General features: G+C 40.2%; 3 protein-coding genes across 3 annotated transcripts; 2 read left to right on the top strand and 1 right to left on the bottom strand.

Annotated features, from left to right (window-relative positions):
- Window positions 1–240: 240 nt before the first annotated feature.
- On the top strand, window positions 241–4,508 carry pdcl (phosducin-like). The gene is made up of 4 exons (XM_063889321.1): window positions 241–399; window positions 2,031–2,213; window positions 2,296–2,477; window positions 3,247–4,508. The coding sequence occupies exons 2-4, from the start codon at window positions 2,039–2,041 to the stop codon at window positions 3,808–3,810; spliced, it is 921 nt and encodes a 306-aa protein (XP_063745391.1). The 5' UTR covers window positions 241–399; window positions 2,031–2,038; the 3' UTR covers window positions 3,811–4,508.
- Window positions 4,509–9,580: 5,072 nt separating this feature from the next.
- Window positions 9,581–12,572, bottom strand: rpl28 (ribosomal protein L28). Its single transcript, XM_063889323.1, has 5 exons — window positions 12,515–12,572; window positions 11,950–12,037; window positions 10,456–10,579; window positions 9,841–9,959; window positions 9,581–9,720 (listed from the first exon to the last, which is right to left on the bottom strand). The coding sequence occupies exons 2-5, from the start codon at window positions 12,028–12,030 to the stop codon at window positions 9,631–9,633; spliced, it is 414 nt and encodes a 137-aa protein (XP_063745393.1). The 5' UTR covers window positions 12,031–12,037; window positions 12,515–12,572; the 3' UTR covers window positions 9,581–9,630.
- Window positions 12,573–12,678: 106 nt separating this feature from the next.
- Window positions 12,679–18,100, top strand: LOC134868294 (uncharacterized). The gene is made up of 6 exons (XM_063889322.1): window positions 12,679–13,171; window positions 15,648–15,762; window positions 15,867–15,979; window positions 16,449–16,548; window positions 16,773–16,894; window positions 17,477–18,100. The coding sequence occupies exons 1-6, from the start codon at window positions 13,081–13,083 to the stop codon at window positions 17,599–17,601; spliced, it is 666 nt and encodes a 221-aa protein (XP_063745392.1). The 5' UTR covers window positions 12,679–13,080; the 3' UTR covers window positions 17,602–18,100.
- Window positions 18,101–22,308: the final 4,208 nt, after the last annotated feature.

The following is a 22,308-nucleotide window of genomic DNA, read 5'->3' as shown; positions in this document are numbered from 1 at the left end:
CTAGCACAAAAATGACATCCCAGGTTCCTGAGAATAATCAGATATGTTCACACAGATAGATACAGTACATAATTATTGCATGCAAAAGCTATTTTCAGAACATTTTCAACTAATTATCTTAATGCAAAGTGGTGGGGACAAAGTTGGCCATTTCCATATTTGGCGGGGACATGTCCCCAACGTCCCCAGTATATATGACACCTATGGTTGCCAGGTTACTTTTTACAGACAGCACGCTGAAAGCTGGCAGGCTCACCCGGTACGGAGCCCCGCCTCCTGTACTTACTTCCCTTTATACATCCATGACGGGTGGTAGCTGCATCTAAGCTAGCAGATTGGTCAAGGGAACATTGGGAGTTGGTTGCATTTCACTGACAAGTAGCTGGTCATACAATCAAGGTAAGATCCAAAAACAATCTACATTGGTAATGTATTTCTTCTAGGATTCCTAAGCGGGGTAATGTGTTGGTGAATATATTACGATTCTGTATATTGCTAGTTCATGTTTACTGGTTAGCACAGGAACTAGCTTAGCCTGCTTAAGCTAACCTGGCTCGCTTTCTTAAACGTTAGCAGTCTACTACTTCATAATGAGGATAATTGGATTGTCTCTATCCTCTTTTCAGTGGCCTTTAGATGCTGAAGGGAATAGCAACATTTGCTAAGAGCTTGCTAGCAATAAGTAGCTGGTTTAGCTATCTTCTCTGTCACCGCAGCAGGGAGAGTATTTACATTAAATAAGGTGTTGGCTGCAGGCCTTTGCTCCTACTGTTTACATGTTGTTGAAGGCCTTTTATTCCAAAACAGAGAGAGATCTAGAATCAGAATCAAGTTTATTATTAGGTTTGATTACACACACAAGGTATTTGCTTTGGTGTCAGGTGGTGCAAACATAAATAATCAAGAAAATAAATTGTAAGAGTTGGTCAAAGATAGAACGATAATAAAAAGAAAATATTTGAAAGAAATTATTTAGCATAAAATAAAGACAAGTATTTACGCTAAATTTTAAAAAAGTATACCACTTTGGACAATGAATATATTCACAAACTACAGTATATTATATTTTCTAGGGGAGGGCTGTGCAGTAATGTGCAAATTAAATAAAGTATTGTACTTTTTTCATTATAGCCGAGCTATCAACAAAAGAGCTGTAGCTTTTTTTTGTCAGGCTCAATATTATCTTCCATTTTGCGGCCTGACCTGCTGTGAATAGTGAGTGGGATATGTAAGGGATGTCTGCCTGCTTCTCTGTCCATCTGTGCACAGAAGAAGGCTTAGACATGGCTCAGTGCACCATTAAAGGCCTCTCCGCACAAGGTTTGCTGACACACTTACTGTACTGTATTGTGTTTTTGTCCTATTTTTGGAGTAAACCCTTTCAGACCTGTGCTAAAACTATTGTGTCAGAAAGCTATGGTTAATCTCTTGATGTGTTTTCCACGAGGATTTAAAGATGAAGCGAATGGTAGTGCTGTGCTGCTGTCAACTGAAATGCAAATGATCAGACAAATGACCCGAAACAATGGAGGTGGGCTGCTTACAGACAAGGGGTCTGTTAACCTGAGGAATGGCTGTGACATGTAAACTAAGAATGTATAGTTCGCTTTGCCAAAAAGAAATAAAGGTTTGAAAAGTTATTATAATATGTCTAATTAGATGTCATCTTAATTATTCTCATCAAGTGTACGAAATCTTTAGATTTTTGTATTGGCTTAAACTAGTTGGTTATTTGTATTAGTTGACAGATCTGCAATTTTGATCATTAATAATTTAACTTTTTTAAAAATTATTATTAATTATTATATTTGTTTATCTTTTGGGACCTCTATATGGAAGCAGTGATTGATTTTTAAAAAATTTTAAAGTGTTGTTTCTGTGACAAAGCAGATGTCAAAAATTCAAATGTAAAATAGTAAGAATAACCTTTTTTCTTTTTTGTTAAAAAAAAATCCTAGCATTGTGACTTGTTCAAAGTTGTGTTAATGAGTTGAATCTGTGCCCTAACACATGATTCCTGCTATGCTCAGGTGCGATCATGACGACTATGGACGACAGGATTCTGGGGGAGAAGCTGCAATACTATTGCAGCAGCAGCGAGGATGAAGGCAGCGAAAACGAGGAGGAGGAGGGACAGAAAAAAACCATCCGGGACGCTAATGTTGAGGAGCCGGAGATAGAATACAGCGCTGACGGCAGTGCTGTCAACACAGGTACTGACACAAAAATAGTCCTAGTTAGACCTCTGCATGATTTAACATTGGAAATACAGTGACAATGGATTTTCTCTATCAGGACCAAAGGGAGTCATCAATGACTGGAGGAAGTACAAGCAGCTGGAGGTGGAGCAGAAACAGGAGCAGAAGAAAGAGATGGAGAGGCTGATCAAGAAACTGTCGATGACCTGCCGCTCAGACCTCGACCAGGATAAAGACAAAGAGAAAGACAAGGAGCTGCAGGACAAAATCAAAGGCAAAGTAAGTCTGATACAGAAAAAAATAGGAAATGCATGCCTGTGAGGAGCACCATTTAAACTTCTGATTCCTCACTCCACACCTGCAGTGGGTGGATGACTCCATCTAAAAACTGTGTCACTCTTGTTAATGGAGCACTTCCTGTTTTAGAAAAGGATAAATATAGACTAGATATTAATTTAAAACAACCTGATTAACACAGTGGAGTCTGCAACTTCATTCTTTTATTTTTTAAACTGTCTGCAGGTTGTTCGGCCATATTCACTACACAGACCTATGAGCTGTATACATCGGGGGTGGGTCAGAGTAAATATTTTCAAACCAGCTTGATGTTGAGCTAAACACGGCTCTGAATGTAACACTGGGTGTCTCACTTGACTCAGCAGCCAATCACAAGCAGCACATAGTGAAACAGTGAAAGCCAATAATGATAGTGTGGTGACTCCAGTCCAACTTGTTTTTTGGTTTACATTGAATGTGGGCTTCAAGTCCAAGATGTCTCAGCCCACAAAACACATGACCTTTCCAGAACTTGTATTACGTTGTCATTTTGCTTAATAGCGATGCAAAACCAGTTGGATTAGGTGGTAAAGGTTGTGGATGTTGGCTTCTTTTTGATATGCCAGAATGATAGATTATGACAAATGGTGGTGGAGCCAGTTTACATAAAGTCAAGTATTAGTCTTCATACTCTTGGCAAGAAATGTATATCCCAGTTTGTCAAACTGTTCCTTATCTTAACTACATGTTTTCCTCTCTGTCTGCCCTACAGATGACCATGCAGGAGTACAACATGCTGCAGCAAGGAGAGGATGACGAAGACTTCCTCCAGCATTACCGCATGCAGCGTATTGAAGAGATGCGGCGCCAGCTTTGCCGCGGCAAGCGCTTCGCTCAGGTCTACGAGCTGAACTGTGGAGAGGACTTCCTGGAGGCTCTGGACAAGGAGGACAAGAGCATCCTGGTAGTGATCCACATCTATGAGCCCGAAGTGCCGGGCTGCGAGTCCATGAGCGGCAGCCTCATGTGCCTGGCTCAGGAATACCCGCTGGTGAAGTTCTGCAGCGTGCGCAGCTCGGCCATCAGCACCAGCGCTCTGTTCAGAGACAGTGCTCTGCCCGCCCTGCTCGTCTACAAAGCAGGGGAGCTGATCGGGAACTTCGTGCGGGTCACGGATCAGTTGGGGGAAGACTTCTTTGCCGTGGATCTGGAGTCCCTGCTGCAGGAGTACGGTCTGCTGCCCGACAAGCTGCCCAACATCCAGAAAACCATCCGCAATGGAGCGATCGTACAGACCATCGTGAGCGACGAGGATTCTGACCTGGATATAGACTAGAGCCATAGTGGCTACGATGCACTACTAGAGGAACATGCGCACAGTCTGCATGGACTATAGATAATATAATGTATGTGGACCCTGTAGTGATGACGGGCCGAGCCAGGATTGCCACGTTTCAACTCGCACAGCTACACAAAAGAAGCATTGAAAAGTAAACGCACAGAAAACTATATCTGTTACCAACGATTAGTCAAATTTCTGATTAGTCTGCTGTTAATTATCTCAATTAATCGGCTGGTTGATAAAACCCAACCTAGAACATGTCTTTAAATGTCTTTCTTTGTCAGGTAAACCCACATATATTCACTTCAGCGGCGTTTTCTACAATTTTTGGCATGAATTAAACAAAAAAGTTGGAGGTATCTATTCTGGTGACCAATTACTGCATCTTTACACAGAAAACCACTGACCAATCCATGGTAACCATAGGTTATAATTAATCCTAGCAATTGTTCGTATCTAGGACTTATTATTCATGCTGTGAATGATATGGATGTAAATGTTTTGTTGCTGTGAATGTCAACTATTTATTCATTGTGGTAAAACACATTCCCTGTTTTCCTTCATGTGCATCTTCAGCATATTAACTGTGTAGACTCACTCTGTAGAGCACCAACTGACTTTCGTTAATTTTATAACTTTTATATGTGCTAATCATTTCAAATAGTGGGAAGAATAAACATGTTTGGACTCACTGTCTGTTTTATCTTTTATTTATCCCATTTGTCCTAGGTAGGAATGAAGGCCCTTAAGGTAAAAAGGAGCTCAGATGTTGAAGCAGCACTGCTCAATATTTGTACACTAATAGTGAGTCAATAGAGAGCAATGTGAAAGGCAAACCCAAACTCTGCAGTTCGTTTTCACTTTCCAGTCTCTTAGCCTCTTTAAGCGCACTATTTTTGACTTCAAATCCTCTCTTGTCAATCAGTATATTTTGATGCGAATACTCAAGTAATTTGACTAAAGTTCACTATTTAATACAGGACTCCCCTCGACTAGTAAATGAGAATTTTGAACTGTAGTACTGCTCCTTCAGTAATTAAGCTGAGTAGTTCTTCTGCTACTGAAATTGAAGAAACTTGGCTGTGAAAACAACTTTCAGACCTTATGGACTTTGTTTCAGATGTCATTAATGTTGTTTATTGCTGGAAAGCACCTTTGTTAGTGTCTTTAGTTCCACCTGTGCAGGTCCAAATGTCTTCTCTGAAAGAAGATATTTTCTCCTGATGTTTCTCAGGGAATAGAAGACACTTATAGTTCATGAGTGTTTATAGTGGAGCAGTAGAAATGAGTAGCCTTGTGTGAAAAATAACAGTATAAGTCAGATTTATTTTCTTACATTTTGAATTAAATATACCAGTTTGCCTCAACGTTTCTCAGTGTTTTGAGCTTAAAATTGAAATAAGTAGTCTTAATAATTTAGGTGCCAGAAATAACCTTTTATAATGTATGTATTTATCTTATTATTGTTCCTATTATAAAAACCAAAAAAAGTTGCATGCATGACCTCAGTGGCAGTAATTAAGCTGTGTTAGACCAGCTGTGATCCGGCCTCCTCTGGGAGCAGACAGCAGCATCCATTGGCTCCATTCCAGTTCATTAAATCCCCCAGAGGTGATTGTTGCTCACCGATTGTGTGCGATCCTTTCCACTCAATAATCACTCACAACAGGGAGAACCGGGCTACAGCTCATCCCGGCAAACATATCAAAACTCCCTTATCAGTTATTTTACAATGCATAGCTTAAATGCACTTATCCCCATTATAGACTATTGCCAGCTCAGTCCTGTTGTGAACCCGGAAATGTTGAGAACCCCAAAGTTTTATGACAGAAATAGTAGGGTCCCCAGCTCATAGAAACTGCCGGATGCTTACCTGCATATGTTGGGCCATTAGCTAACTTAGCATAGGTTGTGTTAATTAGCACAAATGACCATTATAGCCTAGTTAACAAATGTAATGAATGATTTGAACACTTTTTGAGTGGTTTAGGGGAATTTTGAGGATGCTGAATTCATTTATGACATTTTCAATATCAAAAATGGCAGTTTGAACCAAAAAGTGGTAATATTTGTACTCTCTGTTGGCTGCTTTTTATGAATTGTGGGTCCATTTGGAAGATTTAGGGGACTCTGGATCATTTGGATTGGAAAGATTGCTTATTTATTTGAAAAATAATTGTCCACAGCAGAGAAAATAATGCTCATCTTGTGCTTTCTATATCCAATGGTCACAGCAATACTGTCAGCCCACAGAGAGTACAAATATAGAAATGGATCAGCATCCTCTATAACCCCCCAAAACCACTCCAAAACTGGCCAAATCATTAAAAAATATATATTGTTTATATAGGCTATAATGCCATTCATTTCAATAAACGCAACTTATGCTAATTGTGTAAATTGGCTACAATATGCAAGTTAGCATCTGGCAATTTCTATGTGCTGGGGATCCCTACTATACATTTCTAACATCAAACTTTGGCGTACTCAACATGTCCGGGTTCACAGTGCTGGCAGCCAGACTATAAGCCCACCACATAATAACTTTGTGTGAGAGTATGAGCCACAAAACTAGAGTTGTGTTTATCTCCTGAGTGGACACCAGGCTAATGTAGCCTAGAAATACAGGAGCAGCAGCAGCAGGGTGAGCCCGGGCAGCGTCAGCAGCAGGACGGATGCCTCTGCATGGAGACGAGCAGCAGAGTTGTGCAGCTCGTGTCCACAGAAGGCATGTTCCAGAAAGAGGTGGGTCTCTGCATTGATGCCTGTCAGGAGAAGAGCGTAACCTCAGATCATCTCATGAGTACACTTTTCACACACTTTTCATCTTTAAATATTTATTTATTTTTGACTTCAAATTATTCATTACAGATTTGAATAATGACTGAATGGCATAGGATTAATGATGACATGGGAAAAAAGACTTTTAAAAAAGGAAAGATAAATCATGTAGCACTATAGATAAAAAAACGATTAAATAATAGTAATAATAATCAAGTGGATTTACAGCAACTAAATGAAATATACATCCGAATGTTATATGTATATTCTATGTTAAAGAGGGGAAGTTTTGCATGATTAGCTAGATAAGGTAAATTAGATAAGGTTAAATAGTTGGAAAATTATTATTATTAATAATAATAATAATAATAATAATAATAATAATAATAATAATAATAATAATAATAATAATGAGATACATCGGATTGTAAAATCATGAGGTAGTAATAATGATAATCTTTATAAAATGCAAGGACAAAAACCAATTAGATTCATAGAAAATAAAATAATTAAACATGCGCTTATCTATTTATCTTCTGGGTTAAAAGGGATAGGAACATTTGGGTTTGGGGTTTTTATCACTATATTAACAATTCCAGCTGGATAAGGGCTTATCACTGATTATAGGATCTTTATCAAATTATTTTACAACCTTAGATTTTATTCGCTCCCCCACACACACACATTGTGCTGGCTGTTTGAGATTTCATTTCCCTCTACCGCTCACATGACCTTCAAACAGGAAATCAATACCAGCTGATGTAGCCCCTCTTTGACTGCTAAATACAATAAAGCTGAACCTTTGCTCTGAAATATTTCTGTAAAGATACACACCGTGTTCTGACCACTCGTCCCACATATGCTGGGTGTCCTCACTGTGGAATTCATGGTGTTCATGATGGTCAGGGTCTGTGTAAATCCCAAAACACACAGAAATAATGAATATATAAAACTATTAACATGACCCTTAGGTGAGGTCAGACGTTTAAAAAGCTACAATGAGACAGCATGGACGGGATTAAGAGGAAACAGACACAAACAGGAAATGAGAGAAGCTGACAGCTGTTCTGACCTTGGAGACTGAGCATTAAAAACCACAACATCTTTTATTAATCTATGCAAAGTCTTAAAATGCACTATAGTATATAATATAAAGTATAGAGTATTCTATAGTATACATCCTGTGTCTTATGGTTCAAATTCATTTTAGAGGTTTTCTTTGCATATTCACAAGCAACATCAGAATAAGCATGATAAAAAACAAGAGCAAAACAAATAATAAAAAAGATAAAGGGATAACAATTATGACTTTGTGGATGCACCTTTTAAAGAATATTAAAATTAAAAACTTAAAATGCATTAATAGTAATAGCATAGTCCAAAAAGAATGAAGAATAAGTGTAAAAAAATCCACCAAAATAATATATAAACAAACAAAATGTGTACTATTTGAACTTAATCAATAACTACTTTTTATATTTTTTTTGTTGAGCCCCAAATTTTAAAATGTTAGTTTTTTAAAATCTTGTTTTTAAGTTCAGGATATTGATTAATCTTCTGAATATTAAGTTGAAAACTAATGATATCACAGTTTCGATGTGGACTTGCTACATAAAAGAAATGTTCCATTATAAAAAGGTGTCCTTTAAACAACTACAGCTTGCTTTACTCATGTGTTTCTCATATACTTTACTTGGTACCATTTGAGTGATGCCAGAGCATCCGCTTGAGCTCCCTGAGGGCCTGGGTGAGGTTTTCAAGCTGGTCGTGCAGGTGGATGTTCTCCTGGATCAGTGCATGAATGGTGTCCTGTAGCTCGAAGCTCCGACTTTGCAGGAGCAGCAGAGCCAAGGGCATGAAGAAAAGCACGGGCCTGATTCCCTTCATAGCGACCTGACTCAGCCTACTCACATCTTCACCGACACCAAGCCATCGCTCTCATCGTCCCAATGCGTGACAGAGATGTGCCTCCCTGTGGAAATGATGGTTGTAGAATACCAGCTTAAACTCACGGGGAGGGGACAACTGTTTATTTCTTTCCAAAGCCATGAGTGGAAAGCTGCCAGTGGGCTGCTTAAAAATCTATCCAATGTTTCCACATCAGCGCTCACTGCGGAAAAAGCAAGAGCCCCGGTTTGTGTCACTATAATCCACTTCAAATGAAGACGATATGTTTAAACACAAGCCGTGATCAGTTCTGCAGTGAAGTGTCAAATCCAATCCAGAAATAATGTGTGAAAAGAGATGTGGCAGCTGGCTGCACAGATGTTACATGCATACATATCCTATAGATTAAATGGAGCTCATATGTCACGTGGAGTACACTGGGACACCAGAGCAGTGAGGTCAAGAGGGTAGTACAATCCACAAACATTACAATTAAATGGTATCTAAATCAAACAGCCTCTGACGTTTGGTTCAGATTGTTGAACAAAGCGTGAAACAAACTAAAGTGACCTCTTTTTTACCTATTTCTATCCACAGCTCAATCACTACCAGTTTCAGGATGTTTAGTACACATAACAAATATTGCCTCAAAAGCAAGTTACTAAAGCATACAGTACATCTTTATACTACAGAACCAAGCTGTTTGAAACTATACTGCAGTATAGCTTATAAGGGATTTGATATCGGCTCATAATGCTGTTCTTTTGTACTCTATACTGTAGAAAATTAAACCGATGTGAAAAGCCCTTTTTTTAAATAACAGATAACCATGACCTGACTTTATGATTCTTTGATTACATTGTGTTATTTTTTCTAGTTCAGGTGTATTGTAGGTAATTGCTGGAAAAGAGCCTTTGTTAATGTTATTAGTTACATAGAAAACATGGATTTTTACACTCCCAAAACATACTGCGCGACCATTATGCATTACTACCAGGGAATAACTTGATTTAATAAACATACCAAATGACATGTCATATCTGCAAAAACCTGCACGTTACAATCCACAAATTAATTTAGGACACATGAGAATATATAGATTTTTTTCCAAACAACAACGTTTATTGATTTATCATGTGAATCAGCTTATGCTGTCTTTGCAGCCCTTGTGCGCTTCTTCTTCACCACCACAGGCTTCTGGCTTTTCAGGATGGCACTGGCACGACGCAGAGCAGCCTGGGAAAACAAAGGAGACTCAAATTGTATTCCTGAAAGCTGTACAACAAATAAACAGGACCATCGTAGAAAATAATGTTGAAATTAATTTGAGATTTTGAAGTCAGGCATTGAGCTCACCATGCGCAGGTCCTTCCTGTACTTGCTCTTGCTGATGATGTGCCTCACGCTGTTGAGCGTGGCACGAGAGTTCTTGTTGATGGTGATCTTCTCGTAGGAGCTGGCAGGTTTGTGCTGGCCTGTGCAAAAATAATATAAATAAGACATTAGCTGTAGCGATCCAAAAATACCAAACAAGGAAAAAGGAAAAAAAACAATATCTATTTCTAAAAAGGTGCAGAGCTCACGCACATATTCCCCTCTCAAAGTTAACTGCTTGTTAGCGGATTCCAAAAATCCACTGAGTGCAGAGATTACACATTGGACAGCTATCTTTAGAATATGTGCTAGTGCCTTAAACTGTCAAATTTCTTCCTTTACTTTCTGCAAATCAGAGCAACTCTAAAATCCATTGTTAAGTAAGCACACTGGATCTCTGCGATCTTAAAAATGATCCTTGTGTGTGAGACATCTTTTAAATGACAGGAAAAGAGGTAACTAAAAACAACATTTGTATAACGGACATTCAAATGATTTAAATACATAGGGATATCGTGTAAATGCACTCTTCCGACAAACATTTTTGTTCTACAGAAAGGGAAGTGCCTAAAGATGGAAACCGTGTCACATATTTACCTTTACGCTTCTTCAGCACGACAACGACTCCTTTGCCATCGGCAGCTGGCTGCACACCGATGGTTTTCTTGTGCACCAGACCATTGAAGCGGAAGGAGTTCTTGGACTTCAGGTTGTTGGGCTCCTGTCACATAAATGGAGTTTATTCAGATAAACCTGCTGGACAGCTTGTGTTTGCAACAGACTGAAAACTGCATATTTATTTCACTATTAAGACCAGTGTCTTAAATAAAGAGATTTCCTGCTTTTTACTGTTTTAACCCATTTAAGCTGGGAAAGCGTTGCCGCATTTCTACCATTAAAACCGGGGGCGCTGTTGCGTCATTCTACCGTTGAAGCTGGGAAAGCGAATACGTAATTTTCTGGTACAAGAGCTCTGTGGCATTTTTTTTGCATTAATTATCGGCCTTTTGAAAATGCCAATGAAATGCATCAGAACATACACGTGTTGTTTGGATTTTTTTCCAGCAATCATGGCAGACTTATTCTACTGCGGAAGGAATTCTGAAGTTAGTGAAGGTAGTGATATTGACGATCTGCACAGCGCTGATGACATTATTGCTGACGACATTGAACTCGTCGAACCAATCGACCGGGATTTATGGTTAAGACATATGTTTGAAGACGGCGACGATGATGACCATGAGTTCGAAGGTTTTGAAACCGAGTAGAGGACGGAGAATTACCACTCTAATCCACAGAGTTCTTTCAACTGCACCCCAGGGGTGAAAGTCGATTTACCTGCAGAGGCCACTCATGAAAGCCACAGCTGTAAGTTCTCAAGTACTTTTTGAATTTCGTTTCTATCTGCTACAGAGGCTGAGAAATCAATTATTTAGTAGGCGTTGACACAATTGCTGAATTTCCAGAAACACTTCAGCTTTTAGGGGGTTCTTCTAAAATCGCCCATAGGTTTTAGGGGCATTTTAGGCCTAAATGGGTTAATAAGACTACATAAGTTTTGGTTTGACGGGACATGTAAGATGTCCCTTAAGATATTCAGTACCTGGGGTGGAAGTTGCCGATTGTAATACATGCATTGCACTATTGTTTGTATATATTTATTGTTAGTGTAAATTTATTCTCTAACGTTAAATACTTTTATGTCTGCACCACCAGACACCAAAGATAATTCCCCTGTGTAAATGTACCAGGCATTACAACAGAAATATGATTCAGATTTAGTTGGAACATTAAATCACAGATCTAACCAAAATGGTATTAAACACTGGCTTACTGTTTTCACATAATGTTAATTGTGACAGTTGACAGGTGAAGACCTCTACTATTACATTTGTGTATTGCACTCTGTGGCCATGCTTCACTGTTCATCACTACTTTACACAACTCGTACTTTTTGGGAACAACTGATTCAGTAATCAACTTTTAAATTATCCAGTGTGATCACACCCATACCCTTGATAGAAGTCATGATGTTAAGTTGAGGAACGTGTAAGCTGAATACAGCATTTTATACAAGTATCTCCTACTCACAGTGCTGTACGTCTGTCCGTTCCTCTTGATGAGGAAGCTGGAGCAGTTCCTGATGACCATCCACTGCAAATGGGACGACATGATGAACCTGGAAAAAACAAAACAAATTGATTTGATACTTAACTACTCAAAAACCAAACACAAGTAAAACGGACGGCAGGAACTGCTAGCACCCGCTACCAACATTAGCACAACGTGTTCTCTTGCTGTTACGTATCTTTAAAATACCTTACATCAAGTGGGGACATTTATGCCTTTTTTGGTATATATTGTATCGAGTCTGACAGTGTTTCAAACGTTTAACACCATCAATGTAGAAAACACATGTAGTTGCATTGTAGCACATAAGCTAAAGTTAGCTCCACACGACGAGGCCTAACCGGCGAGGTGTTCTATATATAATATATGTATATAATGAACTATATAGGGCACGTTTCTGCCCCGTATGATTAACAGCAACATACAAAACATAATTATCTTACTTTATGCGACTAAATACAAGAAGGGAGACACAATAAATGCACTTTAATGATCAAGCTTTTAGCAGCCGAGGCGACCACGTTACCTTTTAGCGGAGGAAGAGGATCCGAAAGACCGGAAGCCGGTTTACGATACCTTTGTCAAAGATCACTGCGCGCACTCGGAGACTGATAGATAAAACACATGTGACCAACAACACATTTTGACACATTTGAATTAAACATCATTTGGATTTATTGTTACAGTAGTATTTTCAACTTTATTGAGATCCTATATCATATTTTAAACTTATTTTGATGGAGTACTAGTTATATGCACACCCAGCGGAGGAACACGTCCACATCGCGCTTTGAAACGTCATTAAAACGCGCCTTGTGTTTACAGACAATCGTAAGCAATTTCATTAACAAATCTCAGCTCTTTTGACCCTAAGTATGGGATTCTTGTGTTTTTATAACAAAACGACAGTTTATGGGGGACGAGTAAAGAATAAATAAGAAAGAAATTGCATTTTCGGACTGATGTATGTGGTGCGAAGATGTTTACCAAAAAGCTGCCAGAAGTCAACATTTTGTGTAAAACTGCTAAATGCAAAGTTAAAGTTGTGTTTTAACTTGGCACCTGCACAAAGTGTCTTAATGTGAGAATAAAATGGATGAAGCAGAAGATTTGGAGACACTAGGAGAAAAGTTGTACTCTCTGATTTACCCCAAACACCAGGAGAAAGCTGGGAAACTCACAGGTGAGCTGATGGCATGTCTGCTTTGTGACATTGTTATGCAATTCTTTATGATCATGAAAAACAAACAAACAAATAATAACATAATGGGTCATTCTCGCTGTAGGTTGCCTTTTGGTGTTCTGTACAAGCATCATCAAGTTGCTATGTTAACCCAAATTAAACATAACATTTGTCATATTAGTCTTAAGTGTTCTGTATTTATTAAAATGCCTTACTTTGATTTTTAAAATGCCTAAAATTTTGAAAATTTCTTCAGGTTTTGTAAAATAAGGAAGTATGCTATGTTGCTATGTCCCAAGCAAAACCCATTACATTTCAATATGAGTAAAATTAATCAAATCTTAAGAAATAAGTCACTGAGGTAGTCAAACAACCCCACAGTGGCAAAGCCCCGGGGGTGGATGAGATCCGCCCAGAAATGCTGAAGGCTCTGGGTGTTGAGGGACTGTCATGGTTGACACGTCTCATCAACATTGCGTGGAAGTCGGTAACAGTACTGAAGGAGTGGCAGACCGGGGTGGTCGTTCCTCTTTTTAAAAAGGGGGATCAGAGGGTGTGTACCAATTACAGAGGCCTCACATTACTCAGCCTCCCCGGGAAAGTTTCCTCTAAAGTGCTGGAAAGGAGGGTCCGGCCAATTGTCGAACCTCAGATTGAAGAGGAACAATGCGGTTTCCGTCCTGGTCGTGCAAGCGTACAGCGGGAGCGGTACTGCAGTCGCCTTACCGCACCGTTGTGACGAAAAGAGAGCTGAGCCAGAAGGCAAAGCTCTCTGTTTACTGGGCCATCTTCTTTCCTACCCTCACCTATGGTCATGAAGGATGGGTCATGACCGAAAGAACGAGATTGCGGATACAAGCGGCCGAAATGGGATTTCTCCGCAGGGTGGCTGGCATCTCCCTTAGGGATAAGGTGAGAAGTTCAGTCATCCGGGAGGGACTCGGAGTAGAACCGCTGCTCCTTCGCGTTGAAAGGTGCCAGTTGAGGTGGTTCGGGCACCTAGTGAGGATGCCACCTGGGCGCCTCCCTAGGGAAGTGTTCCAGGCACGTCCAGCTGGGAAGAGACTGAGGGGTAGACCTACGACCAGGTGGAGGGATTATATCTCTTCGCTGGCCTGGGAGCGCCTTGGAATCCCCCAGTCAGAGCTGGTTGATGTGGCCAGGGAAAGAGAAGTTTGGGGCTCTCTGCTGGAGCTGTTACCTCCGCGACCCTGACGGAAAAGCGGGAGAAGATGGATGGATGGATGGACCTTGGAATTTAAGATGAACAGTTTTTACTATTTTCTGACAGTTTAAACTAGAAAACTCTACATCTACAGAATAATTTGAATGGTTGTATACTAGAGATGCACAGTTGGCGGTTACAGCCGCGGACTCCGGGGCTAAACCGCGGATCCGGCAGATGACGAGACGAAAAATAATATTTTAATTAAATTCCGGCGGCTGGCGGTTGAACCAATCAAATAAAAAAACATATACATTGTTAAATATTGGTACCTACAATACAAAAAAACGAGCACACTTTGAAATAGTCAAATTTTCATCAGGCAGCAATTTGGCCGAGTCGCATCTATGCATGCGGGCGGCTTTGATTATTATCAGAGATGGCAACGCCGGGGAAGGTGGTACATGACAAACTCAAAAAGGGAGAACTAAAAACCAAGGAAAAACAAGGTCGGAAAAGGGCTGCCTGGAATAACTTTTATGAAGTGGTGAATCAGGATGACACCAGTGCAGGCAAGACAAGCAAGTGTTGGGGTTGTTATGGACAATTAGAAATGTGAACATCTACGTTGCACTGTTACTCTGTTGGTGGACTTTAAGCGAATTGTGGAATGAATTGTGTAGGCGTTTCTTTAATATCGAGGCTCCATAGTTTGTTTCTTGTATGATTGTTAGGCCAGCTGGTATAAAATCAATTGCACTGTCTGCCTGAAAAAAGACGCGCTCTCTTCCCATGCAGTCAAAATGAACGTCTTCAGAACAGGCTCGTCCTGGATGTTACCCTGACATGACAGTTAATTAGTGTGTAGAGTTATTTGCCATTATAATGTGAATGACTTGTTATTATATTCGGGCTTTCTTTCTTTTTGCAAAAAATAAATGCATAGACCTAAAAACAACCGGCGGATGGTAGGCGGATGCGGTTTTGAAAATTGGTCAAAAAACTTTGGTTAGGATGGATGGCGGATGGATGGCGGACGGATGATGAGTTTTGTGATGCGGTTGCGGATGAAATAATAGTCTATCCGCGCATCTCTATTGTATACATAATTTTCAGTTCAAGAAGAAGGAGTTAGGGGCAGGTAAAGTCAGATGCACTGCTTCTTTTGGCCCTGGAGTTTTTAAATACAGTCATGAATGTAAAATCATTTTCTTGAGATGTGCATGACCTTTAGTGGATCAAATTAAACAAATGAAGTAAATGATAAATTATCATAAAACCAAAGCCTCCAATCCTGGCTGTGTGTTTCAGGTATGCTGCTGGAACTTCCAGGTCCTGTCCTGAGTCAGATGCTGAAGGATAAAGCCAAGCTGAGTGCAGCCGTGGAGAAAGCCCTCCGAGCCCTGCAGCTGGCACAGGACCCCAGGTATGGCGACCAGGTGTTTATATTGTATGTTAGACTCTTAAAAATATCACAACATTGAATTTATTTTACCTTATGCCCTCTCACGTCCCTATCCCTCTTTGCAGCAGGGTGACCTATAAGGAGGAGGATGACTTGTCTGCGTCCTCGGACTCTGTGGGGGAGCAGCTGTTTGAGCTGGTGGACGTTTACAACACCGGACACTCCCAGAAAATCACAGGTGAGCAGCGGATCCTGAGACGCATAATAAAATAAATGATACAGTAAAATTATCCTTAGACATGAAACTTCAGCATATTTTAACATTCATCTTTAATGTATCTGACATTCCTTGCACACTTAATGTAAATGATATCCTACTTTAAAGTGTCAGTTGTAACTTCATTGTGTTTATTGCCAGACATTGTACAGATTATTATCTTCAAGGTCAATTTGTATATATTTTAATTTTTAAGTTCTGTTTTATTTTCTACTCTTTTAAAAAAAAAAAAAAGTTTAATGCCTTTGGTTTAACGTGCTGCTCTTTGGAAAAAAATTCCCAATTTGGGATCAATAAAGTATATCGTATCTTATCTTATTTATGTTTGTTAGTGTCAGCAATGAAAAACATCATCGTCTCTATGTATATGCAATTAAAGGTTACAACTCATTTGTAATGCTTTACAATCTGATTTGCTTTCCTCTCAAAGGTATGCTACTGGAGCAGCACAGAGACGCAGTTTTACATCTTCTTTCAGATCCAAATCGGCTGGAAGAGCAGGTGAACTTCGCTCTGAAGACCCTGAAAGAGTGTGTGGTATATTATTTGCATTTCAAATCTACAAAATGAAAGATTAAGAGATATTCTAGAGAACAGAATAATTCATGAAATTCAAATTTTAAATCCACATTTTAATGTTGAGCAGCTTCATTGGAAAATTTCAATTGGGGGTTGTAAACATATGCCAGCCCCAAATATTCATTTATTAAATGATAGTTAATGTTTGAAATAATATTCCTGCTTCCTCCGTCAGGCAGAACATAGAGGAGACAGATGTCAGTGACTGGTCGGACGCTGAGGACACAGAGAGGCTGGGGGAGAAGGTGTTCTCCCTGGTGGAGGAGCTGGATCCTCTGCATGCCAACGATATCACAGGTGACTTGATGCTGTCTGTGGGGGCGTCTCCTGTCCCACTCAGGATCCTGACGCTGCTTTGGTATTCTTATGTGATCTCGGTACAAAACAAATTCTCCTATGGGCACTATGGTTTCGGTGTATTCAGCCTTTGACCCAGTTGACCTGTTTTATCTTGTGACGATTAATGTTGATTATGCCCATAGAACTAGTTAAAGTGTCCGACTGGGGGAGAGATCTTTAGAATTGGTTGGGCAGGACGCAAGTCACCTCGTGGCTGCAGCACATGTCTTTGTCAATTCTCCGGACATAACTTTGAATAAACCTTCAAGGTCTGACATCAAGTCTCAGCTCTCCCGTGTTCTCACTGTGTTCCAAGTCCTTGCTCCAGAAGTTTCCATTTCAGCTACTAAAACCAAAACAATATAACGTTTAACGTTATTTCTGTATGCAGCACTCAAAATGGTGTAGCCTTTTTGCTTACCCAGGATTCTTTCTGTTCTGAGTTAGCATCCTATGTTGCTTTGGATGAAAGTGTCAGCTAAATGAATTAATACATATTTGGTTAACGTTGTTTCCACTGTTCTGCTTGGGTTTGTGCAGGTATGCTGCTGGAGATGGAGCCCGCGGCTCTCCTTCAGCTGCTCAGTGACCACACCATGCTGCAGGCAGCTGTTCAGAAAGCACAAGCAGCCCTGCACATTCAGAAGCAAACTCTCTCCACTTAAACACACAAGGGCAGGACTTACAACACAGAACATTTATAATGAATGACTTTGATCATTTAATGCTGGGAACAGCTTGCACATCACTTGAACAGATCATGGTTATACAAGTCCCTTATACAGAAACTGTCTCTGTTTTATACGGATGGTGGAGCGCATTGTGGAGTCTCAGTTTGATTGATTTCAATTTACTGTAAATAATTGAAGAGTCAAGAAAGCACAAATTGATATTGCCCCCTTACTTTCATCAGAATCATTGTTGCTTGATGAATGTTTACTGTAAATTTTTAAAATAAGTACTTATCTAATGTTTGCCTATACAAATGCTGTGACAATTAATCAGATTTAGTTTTTGTACTGTACATAATGACGGGGTGAACCGTCTTTGCTAACAGAAAATACAGCAGATTATATATAAATGGAGGACCAACTTCAACATTGTCACACCCATGTTTACATGTACTGTTTAATGTGGAAATTAAATGATAATCTGTAAATCAAACCTGTAATCCCCCCAATCTCACCATCTGAATGTACTATACATGGACGAGGAATAGCTTTTGGTGTAACTGCCTCTTTCATCCATGGTACGTGATAGGCTAAGGGGCGCTATACTCTTTTCCACCAAACCGGTTCCTGGGCCGGCAACGGGGCCAGCTTTTAGCACTGAAAACCAGGGCCGGATTAACAATTTCCTGTGCCCTGGGCAACAAGACTCAAGGGCCCCCCACCCCTGCCCCAAAGCAACAATCGCAAAGTCACTATCATCAATAGCCTATAGCCTATACTTCTAAAATCAGGCAGTTGGTGTGTATGGAGAAGTAAACCATTGGCTACACTGTTGCATATAGTTCAAAGTCAAAATCATGTTTATTGTTTCACAATTAACTGTATAACATGATTTTATGTTGATGCATTACTATGAGCTCTTATTATTTTATTTTAACAAATGGGCCTTACAACTGGCCTCCTTTCAAAACTGAACGTATGAACACACATCTGACATTAACACACATATATTAATTCTCATTTTTTTAAACAGGTGAGCTTAATGAACTGGCCTTGACTTTAATATTCATACCACAACTATTAACCTTTATTATCTTCCCTAAGACACTGGCCTTCTTGACTTAAATTGTGTAAACTCAAACAAAACATGTAATGCTATCAAAGATTAATTAGAAAGTAATTTCTAATTGCAGATTACTTAGTGGCCTTTAAATATGCAAACTGGTGCACAATATCATCAAATACAAACTTTCGACAACTTTGTGTTCTATGGCCAGCAAAGAAAGTGCAGACAGTTTTGTCTGTGACATCGTGGTCCTTAAAACATTTTAAACTCATTTTATAACAGAAAATGACCTCTCACCCTCACAATTAGAGAGGCAGTGTTAAGAACATTTTGAGTGCAACATATGCTTCGGAAATGTTGTCTTAAGGCTATTTGTTTCCAGAATTTGCAACAACTGAGCAGGGGAAGTCTCACTCGACACAAAGTGAGTGAACTGCACGAGTTTGTCTGCTAGGGACGCATCTAGGTCTGTCGGACAAGTGGAACTCAGCCGTGCAGCTCGTTCGTGCACATCACACTCATCATAGTCCCTGTCAAATAAAACGCCAAAGAGCTCACCTTTTCTTTTTTTAATTTTCTCTTAGCTCTCCCGCTTAACTGCTTATCCATCTTGCTTCTCACACCGACGACTTTACTATTACTTTAACATTTCAGAGCGTCAAGTCACCTGACAGCTCGCCCTCGCTCGCTGTGTCAGTGTAGAGCTGACGGCAGGCGGCCTTTGTGCATGCAGCTACAGACACTGTTTTGACGTGAATTAACATAATATTTTTGATCGAACTGGTTGCAAAAATCTGCATAAAAATAGGAAAGTGAGGACTGCGTTTATAACGTGATCTAACATATTAGTTGACGCCGGTGCCCCTGAGCAAATGCCCCGTTGCCCATAGGCGCCGATACCGTGGGTGCTTCGGGGCCCGAGCACCCACGGAGATTGCCGAGCACCCACGGAGATTTAACCGCACACACGGAGATTGTCGAGGGTCGGGCTTTAAACTTTTTAGAGCACCCACCGGCAGAAACATAAATCGGCGCCTATGCCGTTGCCTAATGGTTAATCCGGCCCAGCCGAAAACCGGTTCTTAGCTGGCCCCAAAGGCTGCCCGGCAAGGACGAATACGTCACGCTTACATCAGTGGGGGGAGAGATTAACCTGAGCAATAACAGTTCATGGCGAGTACGGCAAGTAAAAGTTGTAACAGTAGGGCTGAGCAAAGTGACTACAACGCGACCACTCACTTTTAAAGTGAGGCAACACTAACCAAGCAGATTGTGATGCTGTTTATTTTTTTACCTTACTATACTTTAAATGAGCACCATCAGCTGACAGTAATTGTGAAGAGGCATACGTCTGCATGTTGTTTTGTATATGTAATCAATGCATGGCTATACAGGTTGCCAAGCCAAAAGTAAAATCATAATAGAAAAATACGCCGGTAGAAAACGGTTTATGCTACAATAGCAAGTCAAGACAGTCAGATAAGCTTCGGTGGCTATGCTAACATCACCCATCTAATAACAGAGAAACTTTAATAACGGCGTTATGATGACAAACAGCGTCAATTCAGACCGAAACACATTCACTTATGGGGAGGGGGATATGCATTAGCTGCTTGTGTGACAGACAGTGAACACTGCCATTAGTAAACAGCTAACCAATCAGAGCAGACTGGGCTCTGGTTTCAGACAGAGGATGAAAAGAGGTGCTGCAGCACAGGCAGTATGAGAAAAATAAAGAACTTTTTGAACATTAAATCATGGAGACATTTCCCAGTAGAGACACTATACCAGTGGCGGCTCCTGAAAAAAATCTCATCTCAATCTCAATTTTTTTCTGATAATGATTAAGGTGACCCATTCAATAGGTACATTAAGCAAGACCATATCAATTTGTTGTTACATGAACTCAGACAGAGATCCCTCGTGTGTCCACTAGATGACAGAAATATTTCCCCTCTAGCTACATAAGTTACAGGTGGAAAGCTATGGAAGAAAGTTGCATCCAGGAGCCTCTATAAGCAGAAATGGTGTGGGTCCACAATAAATTATTCTACTTATTATTATTATATTAATTATTTACACGAATCCAATTATGTAAAATAGCTAAACAGGCCAAAAGATATTTCAGAACAACATAAAGACAGGGGCAGCATATTAAGTCAAGTATTTATAGACTGAACACCATAGCATGTTTTAGATCATCAAAACCTTCATCTAACTGTGCCACGAAGTCGACTAGTCCGAGAAAAATGCCAGGGTTGGTGGAGCCCTCAGTTTCATCTTTGCCTCTGTAAGAAATAATCAATATATTGAAACGGAACATTAAAAGATAATTCACTGTTTCTGGACGGACCATATTTGTCCAATTCCGGTAGTATTACCGGATGTTGTTCTTAGCCTCAGATAGCATGTTGCTAATATTGTATTGTATATATGAGTAGAGGGAGAAGGGCGCGTGGAGTTACATACTAAACCCACCGCCTCTACCTCTCACTCATTGATGCTGCAATGATACTATTGCGTGTTTAGTAACTGATAAACCTCAGAAGGATTGCATAATAGAATATCGTAGGTGAGAGCTTCATGACTACCCCAACAGATGGCGACGGTGACGTCATAAGAGGACCAGCCCCGACAACGTCAGCCAATAGAAGAGACAGGGAAACACCCATGTGATGACAAGCGGCCAACAGGATCCAGCCCCTGCTACCGACCAATGAGAGAAGACGAGACCGGAACTCGTCTTATTTTGAAGTTGTTTATTTGTATGACCGGAAAAGGATAGTAGCATAAAAGATGATCGATCTTTTTATTCCCTACCGCCAGACAGATAACCGCTTTGAGTTTCGACTCTTACGTGGCCTGTGGAAGCGTGTTTCGAACTATTGAGCCACAGCAAACAGCTGTGAAACTATTGTAAAACCTACTGCCGCATCCTTTTATTAAATACTCCTTTTAAAACTAACTAGAGGAGCTTCACTTTGTTTTCTTTTAAACAGTACTCCTGTACTTCGAATGAAAGAATACCTCTACACCTCGCAAAGCTAGCTCAAACACCCCGCAGAATGTCACACACTGGATAAGGCGGTTGAGGATGTGACGGTTCTTGCTTGATCTTCGACAGCTTATGTTTCTTTATGTTTTCAGATAGATGGTGCATATCTGTTACACCAGTCAACGTCCAAGCATTGCTGTCTGCCGTGCCACCTTCAGGTGAAACAGTAGGCAGGGATAGCAGAAGACTGCGTTGGCTACTTCACAGCCTGCTAGCCAGGTTTTTCACTCATACCAATTTGTAGAAAATCCTCGGGTGTAGGTCTTTTGTTGAAACTTGTTGAATGGTTAAATTTGGTCTTGGAGGTCCTGGTAGTATTAATGCCAATTTATCTGGATTTGGACGCCGACTAAAAGGAACTTCTTTCAAAGACACAATGGAATTGCACTGAACGCTTGCCATCTTGAGAGTAGTAAGTGACTTGATCGAAGAAGCTGTCCGCTTTTTTTCTCAGTTACGTTTGACGAAAGCCTGAAGTGCAAGCCCTCCCGGTCCCGGAACCCATAGAGATTGCATTGAAAGCTCTGATATTTGAAAAAAATGCATTTTACATGAGAGTCTATGAGAGAACCCTGGGGCG

The sequence above is a fragment of the Eleginops maclovinus genome, chromosome 8 (genome assembly GCF_036324505.1).
Source record: "Eleginops maclovinus isolate JMC-PN-2008 ecotype Puerto Natales chromosome 8, JC_Emac_rtc_rv5, whole genome shotgun sequence".
NCBI classification, from domain to species: Eukaryota; Metazoa; Chordata; class Actinopteri; order Perciformes; family Eleginopidae; genus Eleginops; species Eleginops maclovinus.
Note: the sequence above shows the minus strand (reverse complement) of the source record. Positions and strands in the feature narration are given on the sequence as shown.